The sequence below is a fragment of the Suncus etruscus genome, chromosome 13 (assembly GCF_024139225.1).
Source record: "Suncus etruscus isolate mSunEtr1 chromosome 13, mSunEtr1.pri.cur, whole genome shotgun sequence".
In the NCBI taxonomy this organism is placed as follows: domain Eukaryota; kingdom Metazoa; phylum Chordata; class Mammalia; order Eulipotyphla; family Soricidae; genus Suncus; species Suncus etruscus.
This window is the reverse complement of record NC_064860.1, coordinates 16,046,776-16,059,179: the sequence shown is the minus strand read 5'-3', so window position 1 is coordinate 16,059,179 and position 12,404 is coordinate 16,046,776. Positions and strand designations below refer to the sequence as shown.

At 48.1% G+C, this 12,404-nt stretch overlaps 1 protein-coding gene across 4 annotated transcripts in view; it reads left to right on the top strand.

Moving 5' to 3' along the window:
* Positions 1 to 11,456, top strand: part of TFDP2 (transcription factor Dp-2) — a 161,630-nt gene extending 150,174 nt beyond the window's left edge. For 3 of the 4 annotated variants that reach the window (XM_049785344.1, XM_049785343.1, XM_049785341.1), the window contains 6 exons: positions 51 to 197; positions 2,783 to 2,851; positions 5,221 to 5,372; positions 9,420 to 9,586; positions 11,060 to 11,165; positions 11,260 to 11,456. In XM_049785344.1, coding sequence (XP_049641301.1) covers positions 51 to 197; positions 2,783 to 2,851; positions 5,221 to 5,372; positions 9,420 to 9,586; positions 11,060 to 11,165; positions 11,260 to 11,440 — 822 coding nt within the window. In that variant the 3' untranslated portion in view covers positions 11,441 to 11,456. The remainder of the gene's footprint in view (positions 1 to 50; positions 198 to 2,782; positions 2,852 to 5,220; positions 5,373 to 9,419; positions 9,587 to 11,059; positions 11,166 to 11,259) is intronic. The other variant, XM_049785342.1, reaches the window with a different exon arrangement.
* Positions 11,457 to 12,404: the final 948 nt, after the last annotated feature.

Below are 12,404 nucleotides of genomic sequence, written 5' to 3'. Positions count from 1 at the left end.
CGACCTTAATCAACACTTCATGGGTATCACTCAATGAAAATATTTCCCAGCAGGCTTATGACCAGAAGAATATCAGACGAAGAGTTTATGATGCTTTAAACGTGCTGATGGCAATGAACATCATCTCCAAGGAAAAGAAAGAAATCAAGTGGATTGGGCTGCCCACGAACTCTGCTCAGGAATGCCAGAACCTAGAGGTGAGGGAACTGGCCTCTGTAATTGGGGTCCCTCTTACATTAGGGCCTTTTTGTTCAGGAATGTGGTCCCACAATGCCAAGATACTCCCGATGGTTTATGTATCCTAGTTCACTTATTAATAATATATTTTAATTTTAACTTTTAGTGTAGGGACCACATCCAGCAGTGCTGAGAAGTGGGGTAGAATGGGAGCTGATCCAGCTCTGTTTTGGGGTTACTACAGTACTAGGGATGGTACTCCCTGCTTTTGGCCACTATTTCTGATTTTTAACTGTTCTTTAGATTGTTAGAATGGAAGAATGTTTACAAGGATAGTCTGGATCATTCGTTTTTTAGTTGGTTTTGGAGTTACACCCGGCAGTGCTCAAGGTTTACTCTTGGCAGGGTGCATGTAGGATATGGGGGATTGAACCTGTGTTGGCTGTATGAAAGATAAGTGCCCTATCCTCTGTACTGTCTTTCAGCTGATGAGCTGGTATCATTCTGCTTCTACACAAAAATTAAATTTCCCCCCAATTTCAGAAGGTTTTTATTTATTGTGGCTGTACATGACCTTACTGGAGCTCTTCCCAGCTCTTGGCTTTCTACATGCAAAACCAGGTTTTTTGTTTTGTTTTTATTTTTTTATTTTATTTTATTTTATTTTATTTTATTGGTTTTTGGGCCACACCCGGCAGCGCTCAGGGGTTACTCCTGGCTATCTTCTCAGAAATAGCTCCTGGCAGGTACGGGGGACCATATGGGACACCGGGATTCGAACCAACCACCTTTGGTCCTGGATCGGCTGCTTGCAAGGCAAACACCGCTGTGCTATCTCTCTGGCCCCTTTGTTTTTTGTTTTGTTTTGTTTTGTTTTGTTTTGTTTTTTTGGTTTTTGGGCCACACCTGGCATTGCTCAGGGGTTACTCCTGGCTGTCTGCTCAGAAATAGCTCCTGGCAGGCACGGGGGACCATATGGGACACCGGGATTCGAACCAACCACCTTTGGTCCTGGATCAGCTGCTTGCAAGGCAAACACCGCTGTGCTATCTCTCCGGGCCCGCCTCTTTGTTTTGTTTTTAAATCTTTCTTTTTTCTTTTTTTTTCTTTTATCATTTGCTCCAATCCTTTGATCTATCTCTATAGTTAGTCTAAAAGTAATAGATTTTTATAATACTAATAAATTTTGGGAAGCTGGTGTAAAAGAAACAGTATCATATAAGATAGTTTTGGTCCACGAATCAAGCTTGCGTTGAGCCGATCATCTTTTTCTGTAGGATCAGTGGCAACACAATGGCATGTCATTTGTGCCTTCATGAGAGGAAAGGGCAGGTTGGCTTTTATGTAGAAAATGTTTGTTTGTTGGGGGCCACACCCAGCAGCGTTCAGGAATTACCCTGGGCTCTGTACTTGGACTATATGGGATGTTGGGGATGAAACCCAGGTCACCCGCTTGCAAGGCAAGTTCCCTACCCACTGTACTATAGCTCTGGCTCTTTAAAAAAAATACATTTTTTGGCTTGTTTTATTTTGGGGGGTGAGTTTTGGTTTTGGTGTGTGCTTACTCTGGCTCTGTTAATGGTCCTCCCCAGCTTCTTGAGGAATGACCCCTGAGCACTGCCAGGACACCTCTCCCCCAAAATGTGAAGAAATGCTGCCTGCAACTAACTTGTTCCAAAGAGCCAGTGAGGAATAGCCTTCTAAAGTTCGAGGCCCCGTAACTGATTTTCTCTAGTTGTCTGAAAGAGAAATGTTATTTGAGGCTGGTCAGTGTGTCCCACATGCTTGGGTCTTCGTCCTGCATACAAATTGTCTGCTGTTTAACTGAACTGGTCATAATTGCAGCCTCACTCTCATTTCCAAGTTGGCCAAGCTCTAGCCTTCACTGTTGGTGTAACAGCCTTTTAGTATGTTCTCTGGGGTCAGGTACCTGGGGTCTGATCCAGCTCCTGCCATTCATAATCTGGATTATGGCAGCTCCTGAGTCTATTTTCTGCACCTTGTCCAACAGCGCTCAGCTCATGGGGCTTTCTTGAGCAGTATGCACAGGAGTCAGAGAGCAAACCACATGCAGACTGCTTTGCCTTCAGGGGAACCTGGGTTCTATCCCTGGCACTGCCTGGTTCCTGAAACACTGCCAAGAGTGACACAACCACCTCCAGTCCAGAACCTGGAGAAGTCTCCAAGCAAGGGCTGCATTTGAACCCCCTAAAGATCCTGCTGTTGGGGATGGTGCTTGCCTTGTATTTCACCAATCCTAGGTTTAATCTCTGGCATCCTGTATGGTTCCCTGAGTCTGCCTGAAGTGATCCTGGAGCACAGAGCCAGGAGTAACCTCTAAGCACTGCGAAGTGTGTCCCAAAATAAAATTAACTAAATAAAAATTACGTTCCAAAGTCCTCATTTAAGTGCTGGTTTTAGTTTAATCACCATCCGTGACACTTTCTACTCATACAGTTGTCCCTCATGGGTCTTATAGTCCCCCCACATAACGGTTGTTATGTGCCTTTGCTTGTGTCAATGAACTGGCCCAGAGAGGCCCTTCGGAGGGGAGTGCTCAATACTTGGCTCAATCCCCCTGTTCTCTGTGTCCTGTGCCTGGCAGATCGAGAAGCAGAGGCGGATAGAGCGGATAAAGCAAAAACGGGCCCAGCTCCAAGAACTCCTCCTGCAGGTATGGGCGTGGGATGGGACACCCGAGCCAGATTCCCAGCCACCACCTGGAATTTCTGAGGATCCCCTCAGGGTTCAGCCACAGGATTGAGGAGCAGAGCAAGAGCAGGCTGACCCGGGGAACCTTGGCCTGCCATTACCCGGCTTCCGTCTGGCTCATCTTACCTGTTTCTGTTGCTCTCTCTGGAGCATGTGTCCTGGGTTATACATTTGAAAGGTTATTGAACCCCAAACTGTGGGGTCCGTCTGGAGTCAGTGCAAATGCACATTCCCAAAGCTCTTCCAGACTCGGGAGGTCCCAGGTTTATGGGTTCTGAAACCGCAGGTCATAGCATGATGTCAGACCCTATTTCTTTAGTTGGTTTTCCTTTCAGAGTGGATGTATTATGTTGGATCCTCCTAATCTTTTGGGGGGCTGCCAGCGTATGTTTTAGGCCACACCCAGCAATGCTCAGGTTCTAGTCCTTGTTCTGTGTGACCTGGTCTCGATTTTCTTTTCTTTTTTAAGGGTAGGGCTAGGGTTTAAAAGTTGGGCCACACTAGGCAGTACTCCTGGCTCTGCTCAGCCTTATTCCTGGTAGTGTCAGGGATCAAACCAGAGCAAAAGCCTTACTTACATGTATCCACACCCTGGTCCCTGATTCTTGTGTTTTCACCCAAAATTATTTTGGGGACTTAGGTATAGGATTAAGGAGTTTGTCTCACATATATCCAACCCCATTTCAATCCCTGACACCATGTATGACACTTTCCCTACCATCCCCCTGCACCTCCCGGGTTCACTCCTGAACTCTAAGCCAGGAATAGCTCCTGAATATCAGACAGTATGACCTTTTAACTAAAACCATAATAAAATTAGTATGCCTGAAATTCTACTGGGAGTAACTTTGTAAATAATGGTGCCTTAATAAAAACAGACCAATAGATTATGCCAGGGCCAGAGAGATAGCACAGCGGTAGGGCGCTTGCCTTGCATGCAGAAGACCCAGGAAGGACCCAGTTTGATTCCCGGCGTCCCAGCCTGCCAGGGGCGATTTCTGAGTGAAGAGCCAGGAGTAATACATGAGCAACCACCAGGTGTGGCCCAGAAACCAATAAGTCAATCAATCAATAATATAAAGTTTAAAAAAAAATAGATTATGCCATGAAAAAAATAATTACTATCACAAATAAAAAAAATCTATTTTTTGTTGTTGCTGTTTTGGTTTTGGTTTTTGGGCCACAAAAACCATGGCCAGGGGTTACTCCTAGCTCTGCTCTAAGAAATCTTACTCCTGGCTGGCTTAGGGGACCATATGACATGCCAGGGATTGAACTCGGGTCAGCCCTGTGCAAGACAAATGCCCTACCCGCTATGCTATTGCTTCAGTCCCACAAAGAAGAAATTATAAGTACAAAGAAAAGTAAACCCATATTGGGTCGGATGCTTGCCTTTGCATACAGCCAACCTGGGTTTGAAACCATCAGAAGTGATTTCTGGGGGCCGGGCAGTGGCGCTGGAGGTAAGGTGCCTGCCTTGCCTGTGCTAGCCTAGGACGGACCGTGGTTCGATCCCCCGGTGTCCCATATGGTCCCCCAAGCCAGGAGTGATTTCTGAGCGCATAGCCAGGAGTAACCCCTGAGCGTCACCGGGTGTGGCCCAAAAACCAAAAAAAAAAAAAAAAGTGATTTCTGAGTGCAGAGCCAGGAGTAAGCCCCGAACACTACCAGGTATGGCCCAGATACAAACATAAAAGGAGAGCTCTTGTGGGATTGGGGAGAGGGAGAGATCTCTTTGCCATAAATTTGGTCTTGGCATCACTCTGCAGATGTTTGGTTTAAAACTAAGGTCCTTAGGCTCAGAGAGAAAGAACATAAGATAGAGCTCTTGCCTTGCACACTGCTGGCCTGCGTTCTATCTGTGGCACCCCATGTGGTTCCCCGAGTCCCACCAGAAGTGATCTTTAAGGATAGAGCCAGGAATATGTTTGAACACCTCCTGGTGTGGTCCAGAAATAATTCATACAGAAATTAGCAGTAGGAACCTGCTTCACTTCTCCCTATCTGCCCAATGACCCACTGTCTACTTTTCCCACAGATCTCCCAAGGGTGCTGAGGGACCTCACCTCTACCACTGTACCAGCTTCTGGCCCCTTATGCTCTATTCTGTTTGGGAGTAGTTTGTTGCTGTTTTCTTTTTGAGGGGAGCTACATCTGGCAATGCTGAGGACTTATTCTATACTCAGGAATCACTTTGGTACTGATCAGAGGAGCATATGGGATGCTGGAGAGCAAATCTGTCAGCTGTTATGCACTATCCTGAATGCTGTTATCTCGGTTTCTATCCTCACCACTCCCCACCCACCCTACACAACCATCTTCTTTTAACAGCAAATAGCCTTCAAAAACCTGGTGCAGAGGAATCGGCAGAACGAACATCAGAATCAGGGGCCCCCAGCACTGAACTCCACCATCCAGCTCCCCTTCATCATCATCAACACAAGCAGAAAGACGGTCATCGACTGCAGCATCTCCAGTGACAAGTGAGCAGGCACCGGGGGCAAACTCACACGGCCTTGGGCAGTGCCTTTTCAGCCCTCGCACTGGTAGGGTGACTGTGTCGCATACACAGCAACTTCCAGCCCGGAGCTGCATGTGGTAGAACTGCTGGGAGGGTCCTGACAAGATGGTTGCACTGAGGCTGACACTGTAGGAAGGGTCTAGAGCAGTGAATTCTCTGTTTTGTTGATCCTGTGTGCTGCCCCTGAGCAATCACTGAAGGGAGGTGAGTGTGCTTCCTTCCTTTTTGTTTCCTGGTGGTGCTCAGGGTCTATTTCTGGCTCTGCGATCTAGGGATCACCTCCTGCAATGCGTGGGGAACCAAATAGGATGCCAGGATTAAACCAAGAGTGGCTGTGTGCAGCCCCTTGTGCTGTGCCTCATACTGCATTTTTTTTTATTTATTTATTTATTTATTTATTCATTTTGGGTCATTCCCAGCAGTGCTCAGGGGTTACTCCTGGCTCTATGCTTAGAAATCGCCCCTGGCAGGCTGGGGGATCATATGGTATGCTCAGAATTGAACCAGGTTCCTCCTAGATCGGCAGCATGCAAGGCAAATGCCCTACCGCCATGCTATCTTTCTGGTCCCTGACTATTTTCAATTTTTTTTTTTTGTTTTTTTGGGTCACACCCGTTTGATGCTCAGGGGTTACTACTCCTGGCTAAGCGCTCAGAAATTGCCCCTGGCTTGGGGGGACCATATGGGATGCCGGGATTCGAACCACCGACCTTCTGCATGAAAGGCAAACGCGCTACCTACATGCTATCCCTCCAGCCCGTCATACTGCATTTTTATAACAGCCCAGACACAGAAACAACCACTGACAGATGGATGGACAAAGAAAACGTGCAAATATATGTACACACACACACACACACACATATTTTCTGCGTAGTGGTTTGTGTGCACACAGAATAACTATGAAAACATTTGAGTACGTTTACACATGTTTTTTGCATTACGAAGTGATTTTTTGTTGTGCAAACAGAACAGCTGTGCCTAATTCGTCTTGGGCCTGGTGACTCTGGGTCTAAGAAGGATACACCCCCTCCCCGAATCTTTGTGAATCTCCTCACTTTTCAGAGAAGGAAGCCCCAGCTTCTGCTCTCTCACCTCACCATCACCCTGAACTTTGGTCCCAGTTGGGTTCCTCTGAGACACGAGCGAGTGCTGCGCACAGACAAGAGGGTACCATGTACAGAACACAGTGGATTCTGTGTACACACAGCCTGTGAGGAACCAAATCACATGGGAGTAGACCAAGCTCAAGGGGTCAAGGCTCCACAGGCCTGAGATTAAGGTGACTGCTGTTGCTACAGTGCAGTCACCAGGCAGCAGGAATTCGGGAACAGCTGGCATGCAGCAGGCCGGAGCTGACAGAAATGCCAAGATGTGTCATGTTCCATGCATGATTAGCTCTGCAGAAAGGACTGGACACAAAGCTCTCTATTGTGTACACGCACGCACGCGCGTGCGCACACACACACACACACACATACACACACACAACAGGCTATTCAGAACCAACACAGTTGCCCTGGAGGGCATGGTGCCAGGTAAAACGAAAGACTTTATGTTAGATGATCTCATATTGCCAAACTCACAAACACAGAAAAGCTGACGCAGTCGGACAGCAAGGAAGGTGCTTGCTTTGCAGTTGGCTGATCAGGGTTCAAATCCCTGGCACTGTGTATCAATCTCTGAGCCCTGCCAGCAGTGATCTGAGCAGAGAGCCAGAAATCAGCCCAGAACACTGCCAGGTGTGGCTCAAATATACCACTACACCTTAAGTTAATAATATGGTCCTAACAAAAGGAATCACGAGCCAGAACTTGGTTTCTAAAGCATTTACTAAGACTTCTAAAAGTCCAGAGCTTTTCAGAATTGCTTGGCCTATTGCCTCCTTTTCAAACAAACAAACAAAAAAAATCACTTAGGGTCCCCCAATCTTCTTTAAGAAGATAAACAGAGAAAGAAAAAAAAAGAAGACAAATAGAATGCACCCTCGGTGGTACCACAAATACATACCCCCATCATTGTAGTGCAGAATCAACCACTTGGAGAAACTTGACAACACACTCAGAAATGGAGACCAGGCGGGTTCAGAAGTTTGAGCACACATTTTTAGTCTTTTCTCTTGCTCTGTGGTTTTCCGATACGTAATAAAAAGAAAGTAGAACGTTTAGGAAAATTTGGGTAACCTGAGACCCTATTCCTTCCTCGGTAAGAAGAATCACTCTATTTACCAAGTCAGTTTACAGGACTCCTAAGATCAGACATTAGCATGGAGACTGTGAACAGCAGTGGTGTGTATTATTATTCAGATTTGCAAATTCTTTTGTTTTGTTTTTGTTTTTGTTTTTGGATCACACCCAGCAGTGCTCAGGGGTTACTCCTGGCTTTACAGTAAGAAATCGCTCCCGGCAGGCTCGGGGGACCATATAGGATGCCAGGATTCGAACCACCGTCCTTCTGCATGCAAGGCAAATGCCTTGCCTCCATGCTATCTCTCCAGCCCCAAGATTTGCAAATTCTTTACCAAAACCCATGTCTAGGGCTAGAGAGGTGGCTCAGTAAGCCAGAGCATGTTAGAGGTCTGGGTTCCGAGCCAGCTCTGCATGGTCCCCTGAGCTCTAAGCACCTGAGTGCCAACAGGTGGGGCCCAGATCTCTTTCCCTAAGTTCCTCCCTATCCACATCTTAAAGGACTTTTGTACAGTCTCAAAGGACTCTGGAGAATTCTCAGAGGATTCTGGAGAATTCTAGAACATTCAAATGAGAGCTAAAGTCTTTAGGGGTTTTGGTCCTCTCTAGTCTCTTATGGAAAATGAAAATATTCTTGCCTTCAAGGCCCGGAGAGATAGCACAGCTGCGTTTGCCTTGCAAGCAGCCGATCCAGGACCAAAGGTGGTTGATTCGAATCCCGGTGTCCCATATGGTCCCTCGTGCCTGCCAGGAGCTATTTCTGAGCAGACAGCCAGAAGTAACCCCTGAGCAACGCTGGATGTGGCCCAAAAACAAACAAAAAAACATTCTTGCCTTCAGTCTTATAACTCTTTTGTGTGTGTGTGTTTTGTTTGTTTGTTTGTTTGTTTTTGGGTCACTCCCGGGAGTGCTCAGGGGCTACTCCTGGCTCTATGCTCAGAAATAGCCCCCAGCAGGCTTGGGGGACCATATGGGATGCCAGGATTTGAAACATCGTCCTTCTGTATGCAAGGCAAACGCCTTATTCTCTATGCTATCTCTTTGGCCCCTCAGTCTCATAATTCTGAAAGCACAGAAGGGAAAGGTACACACAGGTTTAGGGGACCCTGGATACTACCTCCAGGAATGTGATTCTGGGAAGGCCTCCCTGGAGCCCAACTGTGCCTCAGCTCTGGAGCTGAGCAGCATGTCAGTGCTTGTTTCTTGCTGTCTTGTCTTCTGCTTATGTCACGTAACTCTTTGCCTAGTAATTAGCCAGGTTGCCCACAGTGAGGCATCTGTACAACTCTCTGCCTTTAATATATGCCTGGTAGTTACCCCAGAGCAATAGAATTGGTTCAGATTTTCCATTGTTTTGTGTGGGGATCACAGCAGGCTCAATGCTCTGAGGCTGCTTCTAACGTGGTGTTTAGGGGTTGATTGTTCCTGGCGGTGCTCAGGTGACCATATGGGATGTCAGACTGTGTGTAAGGCAAGCAGCTCTACGCATTCTACCATCAGTCTGGCCCCTATTGTTTAATATTTTCATGTTCTTCTTAGGGGGACTTTGGGTTTGGGGCCACACCTAGGACCACAGGTAGTGAGTGAGGGGACAATATTTGGTGCCAAGATGGAACTGGGGTTGGCTGCAGAGGCATGTGCTTAGCTATAGCACTTATGCATAGACATGGCTTTCTAAGACACGTGCCTTATCCCCTTGTGCTCTCTCTCCAGCCCATCAGTTTCTGCTTTCACAGTCAAAGTCGGGCACTAGTTCCTGGAGTCCAAAGAACAGACCTTGCACCTGCCCTGAGCCCTCACACTGATTTTGTTTCCCCATGCAGGTTTGAGTATCTCTTTAACTTTGACAACACCTTTGAGATCCATGATGACATCGAAGTCCTGAAGCGCATGGGGATGTCCTTCGGCCTAGAGTCCGGCAAATGTACACTAGAAGACCTGAGGCTTGCTAAGTCACTAGTGCCAAAGGCTCTCGAAGGCTACGTCACAGGTAGATGTGGTGCCACCTCAGCATCTTGTTCTATTTTTTTTTTTTTTGGTTTTTGGGCCACACCCGTTTGACACTCAGGGGTTACTCCTGGCTATGCGCTCAGAAATCGCCCCTGGCTTACCATATGGGACGCCGGGGGCTCGAACCGCGGTCCGTCCTACGCTAGCGCTTGCAAGGCGGACACCTTACCTCTAGCGCCACCTTCCCGGCCCCAGCATCTTGTTCTAAATGAAGTAACAAGGATAGAATTTGGGGCTGAAGCAATAGCACAGCAGTAGGGCATTTGCCTTGCATGCAGCTGACCAGGGCCGGATCCAGGTTCGATCCCTGGCATCCCATATGATCCTCCGAGCCTGCCAGGAGCGATTTCTAAGAGCAGAGCCAGGTGTAACCCCTGAGCATCTCTGGGTATGGCCAAAAAACAAACAAGAAAAAAAGGATAAAATTTGGATTTGAAGGACTACACTGCTGTGTAGGAGGATCATGCAGGCCCTGAACATCCGTGTACCAGCCATGAACTCTGCCTAGTACCCCATCTCGCTGGCCCTTATACTGCCTTGGATTTTTGGTTTGGTTTTGGTTTTTGGGGCACATCTGGCATTGCTCAGGTTATTCCTGGCTCTGTACTCCCGGCAGTGCTCAGGGGACCATATGGGACGGTAAAGACCAAACACAGGTCAGCTGTGTGCAAGGCAGAAGTCCTACCCACTTCGCTATCTCTCCAGCCCAGCTTCTTCTTGCTTACGGTGAAGCTTGTTCATTGTTCTTTTTGTTTGCTTGTTTTGGGGTCACACCCAGCGGCAGAATTCAGAAATTATTCCTGGCAAGCTCAGATGACCAGATGAGATACCAGGGATTGAACCTGGGTCGGCTGCATGCAAGGCAAACACACTCCCTGCTGTACTATCACTCTGGGTCCCATGTTTGTTAGTGTGAGAGGAGAGGTCAGAGCGATAGTACCTACATTTACCTTGCACATGGCTGAAAAAGTTCAATCTCTGACACCCCATATGGTCCCCCAAACATTGTCAGTAGTAAATCATGAGTGTACAGTTAAGAATTAATCCCTGGGGCCGGGCGGTGGCGCTAGAGGTAAGGTGCCTGCCTTGCCAGCGCTAGCCTAGGACGGACCACGGTTCGATCCCCCGGTGTCCCATATGGTCCCCCAAGCCAGGAGCAACTTCTGAGCACATAGCCAGGAGTAACCCCTGAGTGTCACCGGGTGTGGCCCAAAAACCAAAAAAAAAAAAAAAAAAAAAAAAAGGATTAATCCCTGGGGCCGGAGAGATAGCATGGAAGTAAGGTGTTAACCCCTGAGCATCAGTAGATGTGCCTGCCTCACCATTTCCAAGCCAAAAGCCATCTGGCTGTACAAGCTCAGAAGGATGTCTTGTCCCCGACCCACCTTTCATCCCTCTCCTAATATGGCCATCCCCTACCCCTGGCGTACATCTGGTTTCTGCTCTCCCCCAGATATCTCCACTGGCCCTGCGTGGTTAAATCAGGGACTGCTGCTCAACTCCACCCAATCCATCACCAACCTCGATCTGACCACAGGTGCCACCTTGTCCCAATCCAGGTAGGTGTTAGAGTGGGGCTTCTGGTGGGTGGAGTGTCCCGTCCCCCCAGCCCTCCTTGCTGAACCTCTGGCCTGTGCCTCTCAATTCTGTCAGCGTCAACCCAGGGCTAAGCTTGGACGCAGAAGTGGCCTTAGCGACCGGGCAACTGCTCGCTCCCAACAGCCACCAGTCAAGCAGTGCGGCCTCTCACTGCTCTGAGTCCCGCGGGGAGACGCCCTGTTCCTTCAACGACGAGGACGACGACGAGGAGGAGGACTCGTCCTCCCCAGAATAAAGGCCAAAGAAAAGCCGCTGTGACTGACGTTCCGTGTGTTCTTAGTGTGAGCGCTTGTTTCTGAAACGATAGTGATCGCTTCCACCCTGGCCTTGGCACTGCATGGGCAGGGGACGGGCAGGCCGGCCTCGTCTTTTCTTCGGGGACAGAGAAGCCTCCCATCCCGAACTGGGCCCCTCGAGGAGCTGACGTCTCTTGGCCAAGTGAAGGCCTTTTGACCCAAGTCACCCTCCCTACCTTGAGACGGCATCGTTGAAGGCTCTTGGGACTCCCCATCTCAGTCCCTCCTCCTGGGGGGTGCACTGTCCATGGTAGAAGTGAACCAGGCCAGCGGGGAGAAGATAGCACTGAAGGGTGAAGACACCCAGAACTACTGAAACCGTAGAGAGCCTAATCGCGGTGCTTTATGCTGCAGCCGCCTTAGCTTCTAGGAAGGAGCCAGTTAATTCCCAAGTATCTACCTGGCTTCTAGGACTGAGTGAAGCCGAAGTGATCGTTTATTCTTAGCCAACGCGTTGGTGCATAGAATGTCATAGAGCTTCTTCTGGAAGCCGAATTAGAATAGCATTTCCACGTGCATTAAATACTTTGCCAGCACTGCCTTTTGCCAGCTTGCCCAGCAAAGGGAACCTTGTATGTATAATTTGGGTCAAAGCTATGCGTTTCGTATGGCTCCCCCGCCTTCCCGTTTAAAACCCAGAAGAAACCCTCTTTCTGTTACCAAACTGCTTGGTGACAGTCTGCAGTAATTGTTATGACTTCTCCATACCCATTGTGCAATTTGTGACAATGAACCAAATGTCTTTACTTTTGTCTTAAAAGTTAATTCTGAGAATATGAACGACCATGCTTTTTCCTCGACATCACCTTTCATTCATTTTCATTGAGCCACAAATAGGATTTCAGGGACTGGAGTGATAGGACAGAGGGGAAGGCATTTGCATTGCACATAATGGACAAGGGG